Below are 27,243 nucleotides of genomic sequence, written 5' to 3'. Positions count from 1 at the left end.
TCTAGAGACAGTGCACAATACACAGAAGAACATACAAATGCAAAAGCTTGGGGTCCAGAGGTGCTGGCTAAGCCTGAGAGACACAAGGGCCAATGTAATTGAGGTAGACACTGAGGTAAAGAAACACAGAGAAGAGCTCCCAACAGGACAGGCCCGGCATATACTGGTCTTATGCCTTGACGTGAGCTTGTATCTTATTCTAGAAGCAAGAGGGTATCATGGGGACCTACAATACAGTAATGACCAACTGAACTCTATAAAGACTGAGCAAAGTCCATAGGCCACAGGGGAGATGCAGGAAGATAGGTCTATGCTTATGTTAAAAACTTAGTGAGGCAGTTCACATCTATAATCCTAGCTAGTCTAAGAACAGGATTTGAGGATCATGGTTTGAAGCCAGCCCAAACAGAAATATCCAAGAGATTCTCACCTCCAACTGAGCACACACAAAAAAATCTGGACGTACAGTCTGGTTCAAGGAGTAGAGTATTAGTGTTGAGCAAAAATGCTTAAGGACAACACCTAGAACCTGAGTTCAAACTCCAGAACCGGCACCAAAAAAAAAAAATTAAAAAACAACCAACCTAGTCTTTAAATAACTAATTTTGATTTTTTTTAAGTCTTACTAAATGAAAGGTTGGCTAATGACACTTCCCCAGCTCTACAAGTTCTTTCCTACACTCTCCAGGTCTATCTCAATGCTTTATACAAAGTAGATACTCAGTGTATTACCCACATCCTAAAGACCTGGGTCAAACAAAAATAATGATATTCAGAGCCTTAATTTGTTTTTCCCTTTCTTAAAAGAAATGTAATAGAAGAATAGAAGTGTTTGTCTAGCATGCACAAAGACCAGGGTTCGATTCCTTAATACCAGATACATAGAAAAAGCCAGAAGCAGTTCTGTGGCAAGGGGTACTGCATTAGCCCTGAGAAAGCCCAAGGACAGTGCTTAGGCCCTGAGTTTAAGCCCCAAGACTGGCAAGAAAAAAAAAAGAAAGAAAAAAAAGTACAGCCAGGTGTGGGTGGTTCACATCTGTAATCTAGTCACATAGGAGGCTGGGATCTGTGGATCACAGCTCAAAGCCAGCTTTGAGGCTCAAGTGGCAGAACACTTGGCCTTGGGAAAGCAAACTCAAGGACAGTGAGTTCAAGCCCTGAGTCCAGACCCTGAGTTCAAGCCCCAGGACCAGTATACATGCACATTCACAAAAATATACAAATCATAGCAAAAGGAAAAAAATTGAAACACCACCATCACACCCAGCACATCTGTCTGAAATATGCTAGGGAGTGTCTCTCCAATGTTCAGTCGCAGGAAAGACAATGGCACAGCTAAAGAGGCTCAATTATCCCGCTGTATGAGGTATCTCCTGGACAGTGATGAGAGAGGAGGCTAGAAACATTCCAAAGATCAGGTTCTTCTTCCTAGTGAAGTAGCTAGCATTTTCCAATTCAGCCACGGGAAGACTTCAACAAGCTTTTTGGCTCTTATTGTATAGCTCTATCTGTACCTATACAGACACAGAGACATAGACACACGTACACACACATGCCTCTCCACACCTTTATATTTTTCACCAGTCCTATTTTATCTCTACAGAAATTTCAGGGTATTTGTATTCCCATCCTTTCTCGGACCACCAAATAAGAGAGAAGGTGATATGGTATATAAACGTAACATTTTAAGTGTAGTTTTCTTTTTCCCCAAGTTTTAATTATAATTTCTAAATACTAAAACGCAGATAATTCAAAGCTATTCTAAATAAACTCATAAATTAATCATAGAATTTTATGATTTAAGAAACTAAGAAAACATGATAAATACCTTGTTACTCTAAGAATACTTACAAAGGAAAATTCTAGAAAGCAAATACATATATACTTACATATATCCATATAAATATGTATGTCATTTTATATCACAATATTTACAATATGTATTGTATGACTATGAATTATATATGACAATATAAATTATATAATAAACCTAGAATATTGTATTATGAAATATTATATATAGTTCTGATAAGATTTTCAGCATCTCAATAGAGATGGTTCTCTTCTCATATTAAAATTTATGTTTTGAGAAATATTAAACATCTATTGATTGCTTAAATATACAAACTAAATAGTGATGTTAATACTTTAGCTTGTACAAATACTCACAAATCTAGAGGAGTTGTCATTCCTTACAGTCTTGGCATTTCCAAAAGCTAGTAAGAAAGAAACATGAAATTGAAATTGACAGAAAAAATAACTGCAAGCAGACAAATTAAGCAAATACAGTATTTGACATCTGTAATTCTTGACAAATTCAATCAGTAGCAGTGACATTCCTGTCCAAAATTTTCACAGAATACATTTAATAAAAGTTTTATTATTCATCCAGAGAAAAAGGAGCCATTTCTGTAATTCATGAAAGTCTTGCAAATATTACACTAAAGCTAATCTTGCTGAATCTATCAGGTAAGCGGACAGCCAGCAAGACCTTCATCCTTCCTCCATTACAGTCAGTGAACAAGGTTATTTAATTAATTACTTAGTACTTTCAAAGATTTAATAGAACTCGAAGATTCTTGATCAGAGAAGGAAGAAAAACTCTGAACTGTGTAATGATTTTGAAATATGTGATTAATTATATAACCCTGAAATACAGAAAGCTTAATACTGAGGTTTGGAAATGACAGTCATTTGCAGTAGTATAAAAGGTGCTGGCATGGTTTCATTAGCTCATGCCTATCACACATAAAACGTGGAACCAAAAAAAGAAACTAATTTGGCCATTAATGCAAACTGTAATTCTGTTCCCATCTTAGTTATTCAGAAAAAAAGTCCCCTTTGGGACTCCCTTTTTAAATGAAGGCCCAAGAGAGAATCACATTGGTGACACTATCCCAGACTGAAAAAGCTCCTTATTAACAAAGGTGAAAATAGAGTGATTAGGTGAGAAGATCGCTTTTTCATGCCTATTTACAAAATTCACCTGGGAAAAGGGCAACAGAGTGGTATTATAGTTAAAGGGTATAAACCCAAGTCATATAAGTAGAAGAGGCACCTATTCGTTGCAGTGTATTTCAAACTTTAACCTGCAACCCTATTACCTAAAGATCTTGTTCAATAAAGAGAAGACTCAGAATCAGTAAGTCTAAAGAACGATATGAAATTCTACATTTGCAGTTGTGCACCGGTGTCCCATGCCAATAATCCTAGCTGCTCAAAATGATGAGATCTGAGGATTGCAGTTCAAAGACAACCCAGGCAGAAAAATCCATGAGACTTATCTCCAATTAACTGATGGGGGGAGGAATGCTGGAAGTAAAGATGTGTGGGGCAGCATCCAGGCCCCTGAGCTCAAGCCCCAGTACCAGAAACAGAAAAACAATACAAAACCTCACCATTAACCCCAAATCCCATTGCAGAGAGCAAAAGCATGATGACACTGTGAATAAAAATGAACCACTGAAATAAGTGGCTGAGGGTCAAATCTCTGGAAGGACCATAACTTCTTCAAAAGTTAAGTAGGGAGAAAAGGTTTTAGAAGTAACAAATGCTCATCTGAGCACAAAAGACCAAAAGCTGATGTTACTTTTAAAAGTCAGCTAACTCCACCTGAAGGAGTGTATTTAAGTTTACATTTTGACTTTTCAGCAGCCAAACCTGATGAATTATATTTCACCTTAGGTGGTTGTTTCATATTCTTTGTTTAAAAGAAATTGTTGGGTTAAGATCAGTTCAAATAAAATTTGCAGGCAACACAAACACAATTCATTGCAATACAGATACTGCTTGAGCCAAAACACATTGGGATATTGACACCAAATTCTTCCTTCCATAGAAAACAGGTGGAGATGCGTGTTGGATATCAATGTGTGAGAAGTAATGTACCTACTACCTAATGAATGCAACTGTACACCCTCTATACATTATCCTGACAATAAAAAAAATTAATGAAAAACAGTGTTCCATTAGAGAACACTCAAAACACATTCCTCAATTTGTTTTGTTTGGGGATTGTTGTTGTTTTTTATTAAGCTTGCTATTCTAATGTTCATTTACAGTAGCAGCTCTAGTTAAACAGTAAAGCATTCCCACAGAACATAATACATGTCCATGGTGGACATTTCTCCCATTTCCTGTACTATAGCCTAGTTTCAAATACCAGTCACAGATTCAAGCTACAGCATTCCACAGTACTGTTTCCTCACATCTCAGTATTCTTAAAAGAAACATATGGAAATACAGCACACATGTATCCACCTAGCTTAAGAGCAAAAGAACAAGCCAGATCTTGAAACAATAAAATGAAGAGAGGTCATTTTCTACAGTTTCTTCATTAGTGAAGATACTGAATAGTAAAAAGATCAAAACCAACATAAACAGATGATTCAGTCTTCTTACTTACCATCTAAATAATAAAACTATAGAATGCTGACACTGAATCAGGAGTGTGTTTCGGGGTCAAGGGAATGCTCAGGGCTTAGGAGCATCTCCAATAAAGAAAAAGGTGTTGAGCCTGAATAAAAAACACAACAGGGGCCAGGCACAGTGGCTCATGCCCATAATCCTAGCTGCCCAAGAGGCTGAGATCTGAGGATCATGGTTCAAGGCCAGTCCGAGAACTACACTAAAGTACACGAGACTCCTGTCTCCAATTAAACACCAGAAGACCGGAAGTAGAACTGTGGTTCAAGGGGAAGCTGAGCTTCACTTCAAGGGTAGTAGCCTAGAGCTGAAGAGCTCAGGGACAACACACAGGCCCAGAGTTCAAGTCCCACAAAACAACAACAACAAAAAACCCAACTCACAACAGGGGAGGGTTCTGTCTACACAAGATATATGATATACCTGTAGAATTAAAAGAATTCATCCCTAACTTCATTTTCTAACCACCTTATTGTACTGTTCTTCTAACTCATGTTGAAGCTCTCACTCTCAAAATGATGGTTGTGAGTGGGAGCAGCCTTGGGGCTTAGTTAGGGTTGGATGAGTCATGAGAGTGGTGGACTCATGGAGGACCAGTGACCTTATAAGAAGAGACACGTCACTTCCACCTTGCTTTCTCTTTCAAGGCATGCACAAAGAGGCCCAGTGAGTACACAGCAGGTGGCAGTTACTTACATACCAAGAGAAGAGCTCAGAATGGAAACCTACTCTGTCAGTACTTCAACTTGGTCTCCTAGCTCATTACCCATGGTAATGAGCCATAGAATGTTGAGAGCTCTACAGTCAGGTTTAAACTTTCCATGACTCTGAAGAAAACTAGCCCTCAAATGTTTCCCTGTTATGCGTCCTTGTTTCCATGACAAGAGAAATAACTAGCCACAGGTATTATCCTGAATGATAAAACAGCACTACCCCATCACAGGCAAAATACTATTGGATCTTTCTAAAGAAAAAGGTAATTAATTCAAATAGAAACTGAATAGGGGAAAAATGTAAGTGAGAAAGCTCGTTTTCCATCAGTACACTGTTCCCTCCAATAAGCACCTAAAGTTTAGTGTGTGTAGGATGCAAGTTATTTGCTCAAGATGTTTTAGCATGAATCTCTCCCTATTCTCCCTGATGGCCAACACATCCCAGCTCACCAGGTACGTGACCTGTCCCTAAAATGAAATCTCTTTAAGTTATGTTGACCTAATGAGCACAGAACATCCTACCTTCCAGGACTGGGTTGGACTGCAAAAGCTGTTCCTTGACTTGGTTAACTTCCGCTCCTTTCCCACAAACAGCTGCCACATAGGACATAACAAGCTTGCTGGCCTCTGTGGATGAAAACAAGCCACATTAATCAACTATGCAGAAAAATTTAAAAAAAAACTGTGTATGGAGGGATGAAGATTGAGGGGGAGAGAACACATCAGCAGTGCTTTCAATTGCCTTTATTCCTCGGAGCAAATAAGGTTTGGGAAATTCTTTTCAGTGTGTGCAATTTCAATTCAATGACATGCCATTGGCTCAGATATAATAGGAATTGTGCTTGAAGGTTATCACTGGACTGTTAAAAAGATTGCTTAGTAACACAGTCAACAGAATCTCAGGAGAATTATCTTCTTAAAGCAATCAAGTACATGCCATTATTATATTTTGTTTTACAGATGAGTCAAGCCAAGAATAACTTGGTAACCTGAGTATCTTTGCCAAATGTGTTTCTAAGGTTGAAAAGAATCGTTCAGAATGTGTCCTACATCAAGTTGGTTTGCTCACAATTAAGAAAAGATTGATTACTCTTCAATTCTGAAACTAAGCAGCTTTAATGTGGGAATTTGATCAAGCTCTCCAGGGCACAGTCATTTTTTGTATGCTTTACAAGTATCCCTGAAAGTTAAGCTGAGAAAAGACAAAGTAATACAAAAAGACAAAAAAGTTTTAAACTCAAATTGAGGAAGTGGACAAAGTCTATATTTAACGATATTAAACATTCCCTTATCAATCCATGTCACCTCCCAGGATCTGTGTCCTAGTGTCTGATCCTTTAAATACCAAGAAAATGAATAGGCATTCAAGTTAGAAGAGTGATCTAGAGTCAAATGACTTTGGGGTCACAATAAGCAACATAATGGTGAAAGAAGCTTCCTTATCATAGGGCTTCTTAAAGGCTTTAATATGCCATGAATTTCTGAAAAGGATCTAGCATGCTGTGTTTTCCCCAAATTTATTTGCCTATGGAATCTGCTCCCTGCACAGCTGTCGAATTTATCATAAGAATCTGGGAAATGCTCAGCTTCTACATGTAGACAGAATACAAATAAACCCCAGTCTGGATAGACAAGAAATGCAAACCAATCTTCCTAAAACCTGCTTTATCTCAAATACAATCTAGTTCCACTGTGGGGGCAGGAGGCTTCCCAGACTTGTGTGACAGTGCCTCTGTTTATGGATGCAATGCAGCAATCCTAATACTGCTTTGTCTTGAGGGGAGATCTGCAGGTAGACTTCAGTCCATCTCCCATTACTACAGAAATCATGAAGAACTGGAATGCCACTTTGTGGGCACTGCCCATAGTGGGTATTGGGGCCTTTTGAAAAACCTGAAAGTATAGTTCACAGGAATTTCACAGCATCAAGAATCACACTCAGAACAGGTCACATTAATCTCAAGTCCTAAAATGACTGCTTTGGAGGACTAGCATGTATGACACACAAGAAGTGAAGATCAGGGAGCTGAGAAATATAACTGAAGAATGGATCGATATTCAGTAATTGGCATTGAAAACCCCTTCAATTTGCTTTCTGGATAATGAAAAGGAGGCTAATTAGATTCTCGGGTGGTCTCCCAGCTGACTGCAGCTATCTCTCTTTAGAGACTGTTAGTGTACAAGGACAGGCTTTTCATCTCTTTTCAAATTCACATGATAACAGTCTTTATTGTTTAAAGTTCACAAACCAGCTCTCCTCCTCTCAGGGTTTTGCTATACAAAGTTGGTAACTTATGTGTACATAGGCCTGTTGCTCAGGTCAAGCTGACAGCATTGCATATGATTTTATTTCACTAAGCCCTTGGAGACACATTTCCCTCTGTATGAGTGAGGTGGAACTCTTGTTACCACATGATAGTTTCTTTCTAGGCCCATGGGCTCTCCAGTCTAGGTAAGACTGCCCTGCCCCTTGGGTAAGCTACTCATCTCCTAGAACTAACTCTCTAAAAATTACATGAACAGTACCAACTTTAGTGTCTACTCCCTCAGACCACTCACCTCCAGGCTTGCTTCATTCTTCAGCCTTCTTAGCAGCATGTTTGCTCCCTACCTCCACCCCTACTCTGAAAGATATTACTATGTATACATTCTTTCTTCACATAAATTTCTAGCCCAAAGCTGGGTGAGGTGGCTCATGCCTGTATTCCTAGCTACTCAGGGGCCTGAGATCTGAGGATCACAGTTCAAAAGCCAGTCTGGGCACTAAAGAATGTAAGACCCTTATCTTTAATTAATCATTAGAAAACAGGAAATGGGTGCTCAAGGGGTAGGGAGGTAGCCTTGAGCTCAAGAGCTAAGGGATAGTGCCCAGGCCCAGAGTTCAATGAAGCCCCATGATCCACAAAAAAAAAAATTCTAGCTTTCCACCCACGATAAAACTAAGAGACAGAAAACATTTAGAAACAAAACGTCTTAAACAGAGTGTATACAGTTCAGATAAAAGGGCAACTTGTCTCTTAGGTAAACTGACAAGAAACATAAAACATAAAAGGCCTTGGGTATTTAATTTATTCTGCTAACAAAGAACCTTTCTATGGAGAAATCTCTCATGTAGAGCCATGGGAGTCTTCTGGAAATTCTGGTCAGAATGGATTTGGGAAACCAACTACCTCAATGAAGAAGGGGAACCAATATTGAATAAGAATCTTTTGATGTTCAATACAACAGATTTAACCTCCAAAAGACTTTTTGTGCCAGTCCTGAGGCTTGAACTCACAGACTGGATGCTATCCCTAAGCTTTTATGCTCAAGACTAGCATTCTCTTACCTGAGCCACAGCTTCCTTTTCAACTCTTTTGGTTGTTAATTGAGACAACATTCTCATGAATTTTTCCTACCTGAGGCTGGTTTCCAACCATGATTCTGAAATCTCAGCCTCCTAAATAGCTGGCTAGGATTATAGGTATTAGCTGCCAGCCTATCACTGGTACTTGGCTTTCTAAGAGACCCTTTAATGCTCAGAGAGCATTAATGCTCAGGATCAAATCTGCCTGATAGCACTAGAAACAGACATCTTGGGATTTGAATCAGACAATTAAACTTATATAAACTGAAAATATCTTCTGATACATAAAAATGGTTTGATTATTTTAATTGAAATTAGAGGTCATTTCTATCAACTGAAATAAATGAAATACAATTTTCAAATATAACTCAAGAACATAGTTAAAGTTATTTAAACAATTTATTTCCAAATTATTAAAGTTTTTTTTAATGTTCACATTGTTTAGAATTCACTATCTTCATATTAAGTGAAGTAGGCCAGACCCAAAGGAACATAGGCTCAATGGTTTCCCTCATCTATAATAATTAGTGCACATCTAGAACTCTCCTGGCAGAGGATTACAATAGCTCAAACCCTAGATTCATAAGGCCTTATAGGATGAGGCCAAATTAATAGATCTCCAGCACATGGAAACAAGAGCTTAATTATAAGTGACTGTTATTCTTAATGTATTATGTTTTTCTCTCTTCTCTTGTGTTGCCCTTTGGTTAATCACATATTGTGAGAGTATCCCACTTTGTTACCAGGTATATTATATAGATGTTTACTTGTTTATTTGAAATAGGAGGGGGAAAATAAGGGGAGGAGGGAAATGGGGACAAAAAAAATAAGAAGGGATATCAATGTGTGAGAAGTAATACACCTTCTATCTGACGAATATAACTGTAACTATGCATTGAAATAAAAAAAGAAAAAAAAAAGAATTGACTATGTTCAGAATTTAGTTAATGGATTCATTTTAATGATTCACATTTTGGAAGCTGAGGGTAAGGAGACCATTAAAAAGAAATGTTTAAACCAGGAACTGGTGATTTGTGCCTATAAACCCTAACTAGTCAGGAGGCTGAGAGAAAGAGGATTATGGTCTAAAGCCATCCTGAGCAGAAAAGTTTGCAATATTCCATTTTCAATTAACCAGCTAAAGGACAGGCTGGAGGTGTGGCTCACATGGTTGAGCACTAGTTATGATCAAAAAAGCTGAGCAACATCACTGGCAAAAAAAAAAAATTCAAACAAATCCGCCCTGTCTATAAGAGACAATTTTTTTTCTTGATATACTTGATAACTTAGGGACTTCCTGAGGCAGATACTACTTTAGAGAAATGACTAATTATAGTAAGAATGAATTCTGAGTCCAACACAGTTGAATGTTTTCATGGTATTTCTCCAAACTGGTGACAGGAAATTATGGTTATCTCATGAGGATTTCTACTTCATTTCCTTTTATCTCTTCAGTATTTAAGTTCAAATAAATTTGGAACTCAATTCAAATATTTATATGTTTATACAAGTCAAATAGCTATATAAATAGAAACTATATTTTTGAAGAGAATCAAGAATTGATGATCATCCTCCATATTTCAAAATCTAGGTTCTATACTACATTGACTATTAAGCATAAATAGTATTTAAAATTGAGCCAAGCACAGTGGCTACTATGGAGGCTGAGATCTGAGGATCAAGGTTCAAAGCCAGCCAGGGGCACAAAAGGATCTGAGACTGTTGTCTCCAATTAACCTCTAGAAAACGGGAAGTGGGGCTTGGCTCAAGAGGAGGGCATTAGCCTTGAGCTGAAGAGCTCAGGGACAGTGCCCAGGCTGAGTTCAGGCCCCATGACCAACAATGAATAAACAAACAAACAAACAAACAAGCTGTTAATAGTTATGCTGTTAATAGTCATTGCTTTCTCTAACTCACAGATTAATTTAAGTATCATATAGTTCTGGTTATTACTTACTTAAATCTTAAAATCTGCAAGCAGTTAAACAAAATATTAAGTCTTTCAGGTTAAACTCTCTTCTCATCAGAAAATGGGAGAACACAAGTTTCAACATGTATTCTGAACCAATGGACAAATGACCACTACTGAAATGCTTATTAAAAATATCTAGCTCAGAATGAATTTTTACCAAGAATGAAAAAGAGATCCAGATAAGAGCTTATGCTTTCGGAGGTTTCAGCATCTTGTAAGGATAAAAACAAGCAATTTAAATCTGCATTTTCTGGTACTTTTCTTTGAATAATAAATGAACTATACATTGTCACATAAGTTTTACATAATAAAAACATAATTTTAAACAGAGAAAGCAGTTTGAAATAGCAGTATGTAAATGACAAGGGAAAACAAATTGTTTCAATGAAAGGTATTGGTCTGGGACAAAAGCTTGGAAGTCTCACTTCTAGAAGAGCAAAAAAAAAGTCTGCATGTTAAGTGAATTCCATCACTGGGTTGAGAAAAAATAGCAATAACCAATGTTTATTTTGAGCTGATTTTCAGCAATTCAAATAAATCTAGAAGTCAACAGGTTTCTAGGTATTTATTCACAAACGCATGCAAGAGCATGTGTGTCAGATGCAGATAAACACCGTCATCAATGTCATACTGCATATAGAAAAAAGCTACACAATACTGATTTATCTGCCTGTGTCATTAAGGTAATATACATAAGTTCTTCAAAGGGCCAAGCATAGCATTTCTGGTGGTTTAGACACGAAAGTAAGAATGTTTTTATCAATCAGGCCATGCTTGTGTAAAATGAAATAAGTCATGTCATAGAACAGCCTTTTTAGCAGTCCTAAGTCCACAAGGCTGCAACAGAATATATCCATAGTATATCCAAATTGACAGGGCAGGCAGCCAGCAACTGTTCTAAACCAGAAAACATAAAAACCTAGATTTTCCAATAGGCAATGTAGCCTTGCTACAATGAGTGATATTTTCATTGAAATAAAATTTCATGTCCCCTACTTATAAAAGAGCACTACAGAATGTCTGGTAACTCATATAAAACATGTGGCTCTTTCCTACCTGGAGAAGAGAAAAAACAAAACAAATCAAAGCAAAACCCAGACGCTTGCTATATTTTGGCCTTGAATCAACCTAGCTATTCTGCTTCAATATGGATATTTTCAGTGGAGTGCAACACTCATCTGTGTTTAGGCTACAGTAAATCAATGGCATCTCTGTCATTGACAGTCAGAGAACTATCAAAGACATAAAGTAGGACAAGGTCATGTGGGGTTTAGATCTAAAGGTCTTAATGAGTTAGGCAAGCTGCAAAAACTCTTTTAGCAGACAGCTGATGAGTTCCTAGAAACTGATGTAACCATAAAGTTCGAAACTAAATAATTTATCATGTTTTCATATGTCAGGATCCTCTCTCAGGCACAGAGATTTATTCCAACATATTTGGAAGAATGTAACTCTGATGGCTCCCTCATGCTCTGTCTCCCTGCCCCCCTAGCCATGCTTGAATACTCTGCCACAAATTATCTGTATCCACGGTGGTGAATTGTGAGTTCACTGCCTAGAAATACTTGGGCACTTTTATGAGGCATGATGAATTTTTTATTTAGCACAGCAGTGATGAATTAAATAACACCCCAAAGGACTCACAGAGTTCACGCTTCTCCCTAAGTGCCCATGTTATATAACCCCCCAGCTTAAGAGTGTCTCCAATGTTTAAGACCAATCACATCACCATCTGTGTGGGGGAAAAGAGGGCTTAATGACCTAGTTAAATTAATTACTTCATATAAAATAAGCCCACTGACACATACCATGCTTCTTTATAAACTGTGAAGTACAGATTCTAAATGGAAAGAGATACACATAGCACATTCTAGATTCTCAGTAAATGTCAGTTCTCATTCCACTTACTTACTTTTCACATTTATTTACTAACACAAAATGTTAATAACTACATGAACTCAAAAATAAAACAGTTAAATTTGAGAATAAGATGATGTAACATTTGAAAAGCAGCCTGGCTTCCTTATTTCCTCAAGAGTTGAGGTGAAACCCCCTTCTCCAAAGTCCTGATAATACAATGTCTACATTATTTTCCTTGGTAATACAATGTCTACATTATTTTCCTCATTTTATCTCCCTTGGAGCAACACTTTACTCAGCTTTCGAGTCTTAGTGGAAACTTAAAATCTAAAGCCAATCTTCATTCAAAGAAGAAAAAGATGTAGAAAAAGATGGAACAATTGAGTAAAATGCCAGTGTATCTTTGCAGACTGAGTGGTAGGAGATGCTGAAAAGAGGAGGAGCTCCAAGATAACAGCCAGCAGGCATGGTAGCTCACACCTGTAATCCTAGCTACTCAGGAGGCTGAGATCTGAGGATCAGGGCTCAAAGCCAGCCAGGGCACTAAAGTCCTTGAGACTCTTATCTCCAGCTAACCACTAAAAAACTGGAAGTGGTACTGTGGCTCAAGGAGTAGAGTGGTAGCCTTGAGCTAAAGAGCTCAGGGACAGCACTCAGGCCCACAGCCAACAACAACAACAAAAAGGCAACAGCCACCAAGGAGTGACAGATATTAGGAATAATATCTGACTCCCATGGTAAGAGGTTCAGGAATGCTGGATGAGTAAAGCACCCAGGAATATAGTTCCTGAAGAGCTCTAAGAAGCATAATACCTCAGTAATTACACAAATACTTCAAGCCACCACAATGGCTCAAGGCTGGCTAATCCACACACTATTGAGTCTACTTACAAGAGGAGGCTTTTATAAGTTATAACAATTTGAAAGTTTGTTTTGTCTGTTGAAACTAAGAGGAAATATTAGGACTTATGTTTTCTACATCTTTTATTTCATTTTGCTAGTATTCAGCCACAGCTGGGAAGGGAGGTAACCCAGGATCTCTCCAGCAAATAACAGTCCTGCTTTCTAGAGTAACACTCCTCCCAGCCTCTTCCTGAAGCAGCATCTAACCCTTGTGTGCTGCAGGCAGAATGGCAGCCCTGTCAGGCAACCCTCCATTGCTTAGCAGAGAACAAAGGGACCTTGGAAGGATAAAATCCAGGAAACCTGATAGAAAAGATTTCAAGTGGTGGCTGGGGTACAGCAAGCTACTGAGCAGGGAAAATAAGAAGAGGAAACTACACGAAAAGACAAACAGCTACGAAGAGGCATTGAGGTATTTGGGACTATTTTTTTCTAGAAAGCATAAACCCAAATGCTGTGAAACAGCACCAGCCACCTCCGCTCAGATTTTCAGTAAGGAGGATCTATGAGCCCACCGGGTGATAAGACTCAGGCTCCAGGAGCAGGAGGTATGGTGAACAGTTCTGAGAAGGAAAACATTGTGCAGAACAGGGCTAATTAGTGGACATTCTGCCTTCTTGGAACATATGCTCCAAGGCAGATGAAGAGCTAGCCAGAACCAAGCAAACCAGTGATCACAACCCACTTCTCATGACTCACTTAGGAACAAATTGATACAATCAGAAAAACATATAGCATTAGTCATGAAGAAGGTTCAAGAAAAAAAAAACACTAAAGAACTTAAGAGGTTTGGGAATATTTTCAAGTCTTCTTCCCAGCGAGAATGAAAAGGAAGCTATCAGAAGCAAACAGGTGGTCTGGTTGACATCAAAAACAAACTATAAATGCCTCTGGTGAGAGGCATTTCTAATTTTTAATTTGCCTAGACTGATTCTTTCTTGATTTTGAAAATGGTAATCAGGTATTGCCAAGCCAAGTAAACAAGTAGCTCTTAAGTCAGAATGCAAAATGAAGACATATGATTATTTTAAGGGTATGAAAGTCTTTCCCCTCCACACCAAAAAAAGGACAACTATATTTTAAACTTTTGTGTAGTTTGCCACACAATGTCAGCTTGGAGACAAACAGGAAGCTGCCTGGATTCTAAGAACAAAATCTGTTTCACATGACAAGACTGGTCAGTGTGACAAGAAGGGGATAAAGCAGTGTCCCAGAGATGCATGTCTGCCTCAAGTTCCCACAAGTTAAAAAAAAAAATCTAAATAATCAAATATTGGCTGTAAAAAGATGTTGTATGACAGGGAAGAGGGGAAAAGAAAAACCTTTCACGGTTTTCATGTGTTCTTTTGTAAAGAAAAAAACCACACAGAATTCTCAATCCTTTAAAAGCATTAGATGGACACTCGTGGGAGATTAGTATATGCCTGATGCCTTTTCTTACTTTTTTAGCTGAGATAAGGTAGACGTATAGCTTCCCAAAGCTGGAGAAGTCTGGAGAAGTGATCTAACTCTATAAAGCACAGAGGCTTTGAAATCTTCAAGGAAAGGAAAAGCTGTGATGCATTAGAAAGGCCTCAAATCCAGCACTAGGCAACACATTAGTTGGGACTCTGATGGTACCCTGTCCTTCCCTTCAGAGGCCAGTCTACACTAAACACTGTCTGACTATGTATGTCCCAGACTCCTGCAAATTTAGAGTTCACTGGGGGCCTATGACAATATGTGTGGCTGTTGAGACCTCAATTGCCTGCATGGCTGTCATTCTGTGCAACATTTACTTCTACAGACGGCCAGCTTGTCTGGTGGGGGCCTCACCTGTTTTTCCTGCTCCACTTTCCCCAGTAATGAGGATACACTGGTCTTTATCTTGATCTCGAAGGGATCTGTATGCTTCATCTGATAGGGCAAAGCTGCAGGAGAGAATGGGAGAAAAAAATTCGTTAGCATTCAGTTGTTAGTATGTCCTTATCAGATATAACTCTTTATTCTTTAAAGAGAGATTCTGATTTGCTTTGGAGAATGGACAAAGTATTACAGTTTAGTTCTTTCTAAGTTTTAAAATACATCATAATTCAATAAAGCCCTGCTTTGTTGTCCACATTACTTCTTCCCTTACATTTTCTATTAACAAAATTACAATACCTTATTACACTCCTAATGTAAGCTTCATTGTGGCTCTTTGTATTAAAAATCTAGGTAACTTCCAGGGCCAATGGGAAAACAGGTCCACAAATGAAAAATGTTGAGACTGCTCAGATGTTTTCTATATAATGTTCACTGGAGTCACAATATAACAAGGGAACAACTACTAGTAAACAGAATAATGAAGACAATCTTTCCACACCTTAGAAAATACGATCAACTACCAAATAGCTGATCGTCTAATCAAGAAGCAAAACAGAAAGTCACTGTCTTTAGAACAAATGATGAACTGATAAGACACCTAAGTCACAATTGGGTTTGTTGTGGCTCTACTCTATCCCAAACTCCACAGGGTCTCACCCTACCTAGCAAATGGAAGAGGTTCCCTGTGAGGGCAGGCAAGCCACTCCTCCTGCTGCCCCTCCCCTCCTTAAAATGCACTCATAAACTATCCTTGCTAAAGTGAATTGAAAAAAGTTTGGGCAGTGTGATAATGTTGAAGTAGGTAAATTCCCTTTTTTTTATTATCAAGTACCAATTAAGGATTTAGTATACAACAAGAATAAGATGAGATTATAGCCTCTGTCATGAGAAGAAACAAAACAACAAGTAAACAAAAAGAAATGGTTAGTCAACACACTAAGATTAATGATAAGACATCTGGCGTAGTAAGGCATATGGCATACAACCACACTTGGCTACTATGAGTATTGATAAATTTAAGGTCAGCCTAGAAAGTTAGGAGCCCCATCTCTAAAACGAATAAAAAATAAAGAGCTAAGCACTGGTGGCTTGCATCTGTAACCCTAGATACTCAGGAAACTGAGATCTGAGGATTATAGTTGAAAGCCAGCCTGGGCAGAAAAGTGTGTGAAACTCTCACCTTCAATTACCCATGAAAAAGCCAGAAGTGGAGTTATGGCTCAAATGTCAGAGTGCCAGCTTTGAGTGAAAAGCCTAAGAGACAATAAACCCTGGGTACAGGTGCCAAGACTAGCACTAAAAAATTAACTGATTAATCAAAACAACAAAAATAAAAGAACTGATAGAGAGCTCAAGTGGCAGAGAGCTTGCCTATCATGCTTAATTCCCAGTACTGGGGGGAAAGGGGCATAAAAAGCACCCCAGAATAGGACAGGAACCTCAAGAGGGAAAAGGTGGCAAAACAAATGAATTTGCAAGACAAGGGGCTTTGAGGTAGAAAAGCTAAAACATCAAGGAGGCAGGTAGGCTACCAATAGTTTCCTATTACTAGAAAGCAAGACAAAGAAAAGATCAAGAGACAAGCTGCAGACAGACAGGCAGATCCAAATTAAGAAAAGAGGTGACAGAAGCGACATCATAGGACTATAAACAGGGAACTTTGAACATGGAGGTCAGATAGTAATTACAACGAAGAACAGTCGCATTTATCATGTACCAGAACAGTCCCTAAACACAAACTAAGGGCATGAAGAAATGCCAGTATGAACAGTGGGCCCAGGATTAATCACTACCAGTACACAGCGTTCCTGCATTTTGGCTTGGTCACAAAGGAGCCTGTGAGAGTGCGTGGTCCAGAGGTAGGGAGTCTGTTTAACCTTGGCCCAATAGACCACAAGGGATGTCTACACCAGTTAAGGAAGTCTGCTTGTCTTTAGAAGGCATACAAAGGTTTAACACTGTCATTTGTTCACTGGACACCATGAATGGGCCAGGAGCTGAAAAGAGGTATCCTGGTATTCTTAATCAAATTTACTACTCAATACAAAACTTCACCTTAAATGATAACCTACTGAAAGGAAACCATCCTGAAAAGGGGACATGAGAAGCTTATGACTACTGACCACTTTCTCAGGAGGGTCATAACTTGAACCCAGAAACACCATGAATCACATCTTCCCCCTTTTCATCAAGTTCTCTTGGAGACATCTGTTAGCATATCTTATCTTCTGCCTTGACTACTGTAAGATGTTAGAGGAGTGAGATCTTGGCTTATAACTCATACTTGCAGGTACAAGTACATTCTAAGTGCATTCGTTGAATGACTATATGAATACAAGGAAGGAAAGACATACCTAGAAGGAAATATAATTTAAAAAAAAATACCACCAGGCACTAATGGCTCACATCTGTAATCCTAGCTGCTCAGGAGGCTGAGATCTGAGGATACAGGTTCAAGACTAGCCTGAGCATGACACTATCTCCAACTAACCACTAGAAAACTGGAAATGGTGCTGTGGCTCAAAGTAGTAGAGTTCTAGACTTGAGAAAGCCCAGTGACAGTGTTCAGGCCCTGAGCTCAAGCCCAGGACAGGCAATAAATAAATAGATAAAAAAATAAAAAAATAAATAAGAACACAAGCTCTTCTAGGGCATGGGTTTTCTATCCAAATATCTGTTATCTCTGTATTTCCCACAGAACTACAAGCATAAAATGTAATCAATACCTAGACATGAATGAATAGATGATTAAGTGGATTCTCTTCAAGCAGAGAGCAAAGGCACTCTTGGAATGAGTTTTATGAAACATTCAAAAATTCATTTCTTCCATAATCATGAAAAGAATTTGGAAAACACTTGTTTAATTCTTTAATAAGAATTGTACCTCCTTCCATTCCCTCTCCCCTTTTATTATTATTATTGTTATTATTACTACTACTACTATTACTTGCAAGAAATGCAAGAAAGTATATTACACTATGTACAATGAAGTTTTCTGGCCATACACATTTTTGAACTCTTCATGGATCATTTAAAGCAAGCCTTTGTTCATAATGCTAGGACTAAATTTATATTTGTACCAATACTGGATCCAAAGTAATAGAAAGTTGCTTCAAACCTAAATCAATTTCTCCTCCCCACTACACACACACAGACACACAGACACACAGACACACACACACACACACACACACACACACAGCATACACATAGTACAATATAAATTGTACAATTTAAATTAAAATAGTACAATATAAATAGTACAATATAAATTAAAGTTGAACACTTGTTTTTATCTTGTAGGTCTAGATTGAAATACAGTCATTACTCAGTATCCATGGTGCTTGTCTCAACACCTTCCCCAAGTCTCTCAAGTTGTCAAATTTCTTTTATAAGATCGTACAGCGTCTCCTTCACCAACACCCATCTCCCTATATACTTTAAATTATCTCTCCTTAGAGTCAATGCTACGTAAACAGCTGGAATTCTATATTCTGTTTAAAAACAATGACAAAAACATCTACTTATGTCAGTACAGACACATTTTTTCCTAGTATTATTTTATCTGAGGTTTGTTGCATCCATTGATACAAGTGGGCAACTGTGTTTAGCCACTATCCCCAAAGATAGGGCTTGATTCATCTAATGGAAAGATAATTTTAACCTAAGAGAAAAGACTGAAAGAGATTATTTATTGTTTCAGGACTCTAGAGACTGACTGAAAGTTTTAGCACTGGGAATGTTGGCTTGTGCTAGTGACACACCCATCTCAAGTACTGTAAAAATGTCATCATACTTACCTTTTACACTTGACTTGTTTTTTAATGATCAAAGGGTTGGGTCTTAAGTACACAGCCCTCTTCTGGATCTTCTTCTCTTCCTCTCTGGCAACATGAATAAGTACCCATCCCTAAACCCCAACATTTTTAACTACAAACTGAAACCACATGCCAGTCCTTCAAGCCTCTCTATAATTAAGGAACCTAAATAAATCTTTAGAAAAGTTTTTAGTTAAAACCAGTTATGACACATGTGCTTCTCATTATTTTGTGACCATGTCAGCATTGTTATTTCCTCACACAGAGAAATGAGTGGTTAATTATACTAAAATGACGATAACATACGGGGGGGGGCATGGTTTCTGTGGCACCACATCAAGAGCATGTCGTCTAGTTAAGCTCCAGGTCAGCCCGACGTGTACATGCTAGATTCCCCCTTTATTTTGAGATCAGCTACATGGCTGTTCACTGAACCACACTGTGCCCAATATCACTTACTTCCAAATACTTTTAGTTTTAGAAGGTTAGCTTGGGACTCATCTGTTATTTTCTGTCAGGGTAGAATTTTGGGTTGCATGCTCAAAACTGCCCAGCTGGTACTTATGCTCCTCTTCCACCTTATTTCTGCTCTGAGTGTTAATCACAGTGGTTCTGCCTGCATGGTCATCACAGGCAATAGCAGGGCGTCTCTCTCCCCAAATTCCGTTTTCCACCCTGCCATTTCCTTGCTAAGTTTGCTTCACCTCAAACACAAAGCAGAAAAGATATTGGCAATCCTTAAGTACAGCAACCACCACCACTGCCCAAAGCTCTCCAGCCCCCAGTGCACCCATGTATGCTCCAGCCTCTACAGCTTAGCCCTAATGAGTCACTGGAGCAATCTAGACCATTTCTGAGAACTTTTCATTGGCGCTCTTTTTCAGAACACAAACTCTCCTGAACTCAGATAACTGATTCTACCTATTTTATTTCCAAACTTTTTTTCCCCCCCAAGCTTTCAAAATGGCATCCTGATTCCTAGAGGACTTTTTAAATGAAGTCAGGGAATTCCCCTTCTGCACTCAGTCCTCTTGAAATAGCGCCATCTCAAAATTCTCATCTACAAATCTCCACTTTTTCTCCTCCCTCCTAAAATGAACAGTCCAGTTCTAAAAATTAACTGTTTCTAAACTGAGTAACCAAAAAATGTGTCCATATACTTTACCACTTTTAACTTAGCTTTAAACCCAGTCAGGGACTAAGGGACTTAAAAAACAAAGGAAAGGAGACACTTAGTTATTTTGTTCTTTAAGGAGAGTTACTAACTTGGCCTCCCTTGTAAAATACTTTGTAGATATCTTTACATCTATAATTATCTCAAATTCTTAATTCAAAAACATCTGTGCACTTGGAAAGTACAAACATTAAATCCCACCAGATAGCCATTCTATTACATCATATAAGAAAACTTGGGACAAAGGCATTATAGTTCTCTGTCCTTTTATCCTGTGATTTCTTGTAGCCACACCACTGGTAACATTCCTAGCAATCTAAGTTTCAGAGCAAGAGAAAATGAAGAACAAAAGTCAAACTTTTTCAGCACAAGTAAAAGATGGGCAAATTTGACCCTCAGATGTAAAAAGGAAAGACATGAAAACAAATATAAAGGATAAGAAAAGATGGACGGCATGTAGACTTAACCATTGCAAGGTTTCTACAGTTTAAATCAAGTCATACAATATTAACTTCATGAACTCTAAAGATGCAAGGCTGTGTATTTTAAAAGCTCTAAATGGTCACTAAAATAATATGACCAAAATAATGAAAAAAATCTTAAGTTTCAAATTAAAAAAAACAATCATAAAAATTTTTAAAGAGGGATGGGAATGTGGCTTAGGGATAGAGTGCTTGCCTTGCATGCATGAAGCCCTGGGTTCAATTCTTCAGTACTACATAAACAGAAAAGACTGGAAGTGACACTGTGACTCTAGTGGCAGGGTGCTAACCTTGGGCAAACAAGACTCAGGTCCTGAGTTCAAGCCCCAGGACTGGCAAAAAAAAAAAATTAAGATAATAATACTCCAAAAGATGGTGGGAAAGAAGGAACAAAGAGAACAGAAAATAAGTAGTAAACTAGGTTACCCATATAAGTACATTAAATGTTAATGTATGCCAACTAAGATGTCAACATGGATATTAAAGCAAGATTTCACTGTATGTTATCTGCAGGAATTGTACTTAAAACATGCAAAAATAACTAGTTTTTTTTTTAAAGGCACTGTACTTTCTTCCCCTACATCCAAACTTGAAGAAATCCCTAGTTACAGGAACAATATAAGAAATATACCAGGCCACAACATGAGATATAACATGTAAGACTTTGTCTTTAAAATGATCTTCAGTTCTTCTAAGAATATTCTATTAACCTTTAATTCCCATTTTATCTACGGTACTGAGGTCTGAACTTAGGACTTCCCCATCTGTTAGGCAGGTACTCTACCACTTGAGATATACCTCCAAGCCATTCAGCATTTAATCTTGATGTTCATCTTATATATATGAAAGTTACCACATTGCTTTCTCTAGGCTCATTAACCAGAGGCTTGTTTTTACTGGCCACAAAATAGAAATAATATCATTGGGGTGAACCATTTGAAGATGACATCTGTTTCTGGAATGATAATAGTAAAACATTTAAAGCTCAAAAGTCAGGCTTTAAAACAGGATATGACAAACAAACATAAAAATGTTTCTTCCTCCTTTGAACTATTAATGGTTTTCAAAAAACAGACCCTCTCCTCAGTGTATTCACAGAAGCCTGGATCAAACTCAATGTTTGTCAAGTCTCAGTTTTTTAATAGGTCACTCGAGATATATAGATATAGATACAGATATATAAATATCTATATCTCTATATAGAGATATATTTTAATCTTAGCAGTCAAGTGCTACAATTTGGAACAGAATCATAATATCCATTTTGCATAAGCAAGATGCTTCACATATGCCGTATGTCAAACAATGATGTTAACGCCCCATCAACAATAAAACGATCTGGTTCAGCATTAAATAGGCAAAGCTCTTTTTTTTAGAAGTTTATAAGCAAGTTACAGAAAATAGCCCAAAACTTAATAGGCAATCTTCTTTGTAACTGTCTTGTGATAGGGGGCACAGCCAAGTTCTACTGCTCCACCCTCACAAACTTGGTCAATATCAAAATCATAATGGAGAGACCCTCAAGTGTGCCATGTCTCTACAGACTGGCTGAGACTCCAAGACTCAACAGAATGAATACCCTTCCTTTCTCTGAAACAGATGTGAAGGTAGACTGAGTCAAGGAGTAGCTGTAAGTGGCTGTCAAGACTAAAAAACCAGGTACTGGAAACAGACATTAGGAAGCAGATAAGGGTTTTAAAGAGAGTGAGTTATCCCAGGAAGGAAAAGGACTAGGCTTAAGATATGAAGACCATAAGAAGGAAACATCTGCCTTCAGGGCCTGGAAGTTGCTCTGTGGAATTTGGTAGTAATCCTTGTACTTCTTAGGACTTCCTGATGAAAACTTCAAATGCTGCAAAGAAAATAGTACTCAGAAATGCCAGAGGGACAAAGAAATCACATCAGGAAAACCCCACAGTGGCCTGCTTAGGCTTGGCTTAGGGTACACAAAGCACAGAATAATTGCACATCTCTGTCAGTCTTTGCTACAATGGGCTTTATCTCACAAATTAATGGAGCATAGATAGCTCCTACTCCCTTGACTCACTCCTTCAGACTTTGAAACAGAAGAGCATGTAGCAGGAGGGCCTGCATGTGGAGGCTATGCACGTGGAGGGGCAAGGGTCCCCAGGAAAGGGCCCTCCAAGCCCTTTACAAGCTCAAAATCAAACAGGAAAGACACTCAGCTTTTCCAGAAAAAGGGAGTCAGCCAAATATTAAAAACACTCCGAAAAGGAAAAAAATTACTGAAAGATATGTCAATGAGAGCTGCAAAATCGGTACCCTAGTGTAAATTTAAAAAAAAAAAACAAGGCTGAGAGGAAGCAAAGAGCTGGGAGGAAATTAGGTTATTTCCCCTGCCCAGAAATGAACAAAACAGACCTGATTTGAAGAAAAGAACATATAGACAAGTGGGGCTATTAATCCAAATTCAATAAACCATCAAGGTATTTTTAGGATCTCTTTGAACAAAGGAATTCAAACAATCATCCTTTATTACTCAACTCTCATTAAAATAATTATACTTGAGTCTAAAAAACAGTGTTTTCAGCTAAACGTAAATACAACCAAACATTCCTAACAACATGCTTTAAAACTAATTTTGTTCAAACGGTTGTGTCCAAACAATTTTATAGTCAAATTTGATGTCTTTATGATAAGTAAGTATATCCGAAAAATACATATTCCAGAAGTCACAGCAAAGATCTATCTTCCCAGTCACCTTTCTGACTTAACTTTGAACGTAAACATTATATTCATTACTAAGGTAAAAAAGAAGAATTTCAAGTCCTCAGAATGCTAACCCTGTTTGTTCCCAGATTTTCCCTGCTGATTTTAAGTCTTAGAAGGAACCACCTAGCCAGGCACAGCAGCTCCCGCCACTAACAACCACTACCTGAGGCAGAGATCAGGAGGATCTTGGTCTGAGGCCAGTGTAAGCAAAAAGTTAGCAAGATCCCAACTCGACGGACAAACCAGCTGTGGCAGTGTGTACCTGGCATACCACCTATATGGGAAGCCTAAGTAGAAGGAACCAATTTCTAACTGATTGGACCTGGCAGAAAGCACCTGAAAAAAATAACTGAAGTACAAAGGGCTGGTTCAGATGGTACAAAATTTGCCTAACAAGGACCAAAACAAACAAAACATTAACAAAAACAAACAACCAAAAAGCATCACTAGGTCTGACAGTTTGTATGCTGGTATGAGAAGAATCCTGATGTCCTAAGTGAAGAAAATGAAGAGGTAGAGAGATAAGGCATAGAGGTAGAGATAAATGGGCCACACTAGCAAAAACTAGTCCATATTCCTGAATGTATGTCAAAATCCTTATTCAACCCCTAGGGGGCTGGACTGTCAAAACACCTTGGCATTCTATTTGCAACTCCATCCAATCTAGAAGCATTAATTAAGAAACAATTAATTAAGAACTCCTAAATGGACTATTTTCCTATCCCAGTCTCCCTGCTTTGTGTTACTGCACCTCTCCCATCTATAGCAAATGGAGGCTCAACATAAACAATTAGTGAAGTTACAGATTCTTTCCTAAAATTTTGGTAGTACTTCAATTTGAACTCAAGGCGTCATGTTCATTCGGCTTACTTGCTCTGCTGGCAGTATGCTACTTGAGTCAGACCTCCTATTTTTCAGAGTCTTATGGTCTTTTCTGCCTAGGTTAGCACTGATTCTCAGTCCTCCACATCTCAGCCTCCTAAAGTAGGTAGGATTACAGATGTGAGCCACTAGTCCTGGGCTCCTCAGATTTAGAAAAATATTCTTGGCATATAGGTGCAGTCTAACCATTTAGCCTAGCTACAAGTAGCTGTGGAAATAAATTTAACCAGGACTGTTTTCTGCCCATTATCTGTAATGGCTGGATGGACCCTTTTGCTTCACAGAGTTCATCAGTGTCGAGACTATCAAGAACTTTAGTTTAATAATGTCCTCTGCTTTATCTAACTCTGAACCACACATTCTGAACTAACATGCATCCATATCTCAAATGATTTCAACTATATAGTGAAGTCAACCTAGCAGGCTAACAACAACAACCCCCCAAAAACTAATGTAAACCATGGGCCCTGAACACCTAGCCATGTAGAGAGAATGCAATAATGGAGAACTCACAGCGCCACAGCAGTACAAGGACAAGACCCAGGACAGCCACACACAGCAGACAGCACTGTGCTAGGAGACCTTATCTGGCACCATATACTACAGTGGTGCAGGAACATTGGCCATGCTTATCACAGAGGCACTGGGTAGAGATGGCATGTGAAGTTAAACCTCAGGTATATATCACCTAAGTTTAAGAAAAACAAATGCACCACAAAAGGAGAGTACAATAGGAAAAAGTAATCAACTCAAAGCTGTGGTTTGTCCTTTAGATCCCAAGAGACTGTATAGGGAATGTTTACACGGTGCCCCGTACAGCATCTGGAATGCAGCAGGTGCCCAGGGCAAGACTCAAAAAAGCCAGCTGAGTTAAAATTTGCTGCTGATCTGATAAAATTAATGTCACAAACATACTAACTTTTAGGAGAACTAGCTCAGCGGTTGTTTCATCGAGTAGGTGCAAAATTCAACTAACTAATGAAATGCTTGCATACCAACACATACACAGACACACACATATACATAGAGAGCACTGTAAATACACCACAGAGTATCTGTTTGTATGTTATTATGCAGAAAGGGAAACGGACTGCAAAACAGAGTAATGCCAAATCTACCTGATTAGGAGCTAAACTCCTATCACAATTCATATACAGAAGGAAACATTCTAGAAAGAACTTGCCAGGTAAAGGATTGATTAACCCTTGGTTCCAGTGACATAGCTGAGAGAATTTACCAATATCTATCTGAGCAATACTTCAGTTATCAGTGGGTACAGCTTATTTTCTATGTGGTTTGTTGAACACAACAAAATTTTCATTAAAGCATAAAAGGAATACTGGGATTGGAAGAATATTATTAAATTAAAATTCGCTTTTCTTGTTTTAATCCATGCACCCCATACCTTTCAAATCTACCCACGTTTTCTTCCCAGGACCAATTTTGACACTGACTTAGCTGAGTTCTTCAAATCTGACCATCAGTAATTCGCTAGTGGGGTTTTCTGTGCCCAAGAAAAACAATTCCACAAAGCACCTTTATACAACACTGTCAAAATACAATGGCAGGTTTTCATTACCAAGACTCCTCCTCCATTCCTAATCTTGTCTCCACTATTGCCAGATTTGGTTTCTTGATTTTAGGCATTTCTGCAACAAACCAAGGTGGCTTCCATTCTGTCTCCCACAACTATGGTTTTTCAAGCACTCCAATTTCCTATAGAACCCCTCTGTTTTGCTCAGGCAGTAGAGAGAGTCAGGGGCAACCTGTCTGAGCATGGTGAAGTAAGCAGGCTGGATTGAACTGGAAAGGATCCTAACATCGCCCGAGGACTCCCCACTCCCAAACATCCAATTTATTTTATTTTTTAAATATTTTTATTGTAATTAATAGAAGGGTTACATTATATTCACCAGATAGAAGGTGCATTAATTCACATACATTGATACCCTTTCACATGTCTTGGTACCCATTACCCTCCCCTCCACCCCCCACCCGTCCTGGTTTTCCCCCCTTCCCTATCAAATTTCAAATAACCAAATACAAATAAATTCAATATATCAGATAACAAAGTGAGATACTGTAACAATATGAGATTCCCAAGGGACAGCAAAGGAGATGAGAGATAACATAGTACATTAAGGACAACAATCACCAAACATCCAATTTATTAGGTGCCTATTCAAATTAAGATGCAAATCCAAGACATAGACAAAATGTGGAAACACTTCCTCTAGATTTCCAAATAGAAAACAAGTTCCATTACAGCACAGTCAAATGTACACTTTAATTTTCAAGAGAAAATCACCTGGGAAACGGGACATCCAAGAAATATGATTCAGGCTATGAAAAAGAAGGCCTCTCAGAAAATGACTAGGCTTAGACCTTAGAATAGTTGCCAGCTCTTCCTTACATGGTCTTATCTTCCCAGAGGGTTCTCATTTCCATTTCATTCCCTTCCACTACAGATCTAGTCACACACAGGGAAAGGGCTTCAACAGTTTGGTAGACAAGCCTACCAAACTATCCATTCTATCTAATGTTTGAGTACCTTTTCTTTTAATGCTAACATGTCTGCATAATAAAAATCGCTACAATATGGCCACCTAGGAAAGAACAAACACAAGTGGTACACAACTCCTTTCCCTGCTCCTCCCCTTCCTTGATGGAAGGTCACTCTCCTTTGGCTTCTCATCACTCAGTAGAAACTCAAAGTAGTAGACTTCAAGGGAGTGAGTAAGTAGTAACAGCCAGTTCTAGGCTTATCTATTAAGCTATACTAATGCTAAGTGCAGGTTTAATACTGACACACAGAAAGTGCCCTGATATATTGAGCCCTAAACATCTCTTGCCTAGCTCCATCACACAAAGCACAGTACCAAAATGAACCTAAATACAGAACATGTGCAGATCTGCTTGCAAGTTTAATGCATACCAATATATGTGCAAATGACTAGAAATATCACACTCCAGATTACACAGATATGGATAGAAAAAAGCGCTTACAATCTACAAGGTAAGGTTATCACAACGTGTCTACAGCAAGGAAAAGTAACTGATGAAAGACCAAGCTGGTGTTAATGAAGCCAT

At 38.3% G+C, this 27,243-nt stretch overlaps 1 protein-coding gene across 1 annotated transcript in view; it reads right to left on the bottom strand.

The window, feature by feature from the left end:
* The window catches only part of Myo1b (myosin IB), a 170,254-nt gene that overhangs the window by 75,577 nt on the left and 67,434 nt on the right, over positions 1 to 27,243 (bottom strand). The window contains exons 4-6 of the mRNA XM_090354504.1: positions 15,035 to 15,129; positions 5,661 to 5,765; positions 2,170 to 2,216 (exon numbers count right to left, since the gene is read on the bottom strand). Of these exons, the coding sequence (XP_090210630.1) occupies positions 2,170 to 2,216; positions 5,661 to 5,765; positions 15,035 to 15,129 (247 nt within the window). The remainder of the gene's footprint in view (positions 1 to 2,169; positions 2,217 to 5,660; positions 5,766 to 15,034; positions 15,130 to 27,243) is intronic.

This window comes from Megascapheus bottae, chromosome 21 (assembly GCF_031878675.1).
Source record: "Megascapheus bottae isolate mThoBot1 chromosome 21, mThoBot2.hap1, whole genome shotgun sequence".
NCBI classification, from domain to species: domain Eukaryota; kingdom Metazoa; phylum Chordata; class Mammalia; order Rodentia; family Geomyidae; genus Megascapheus; species Megascapheus bottae.
Note: the sequence above shows the minus strand (reverse complement) of the source record. Positions and strands in the feature narration are given on the sequence as shown.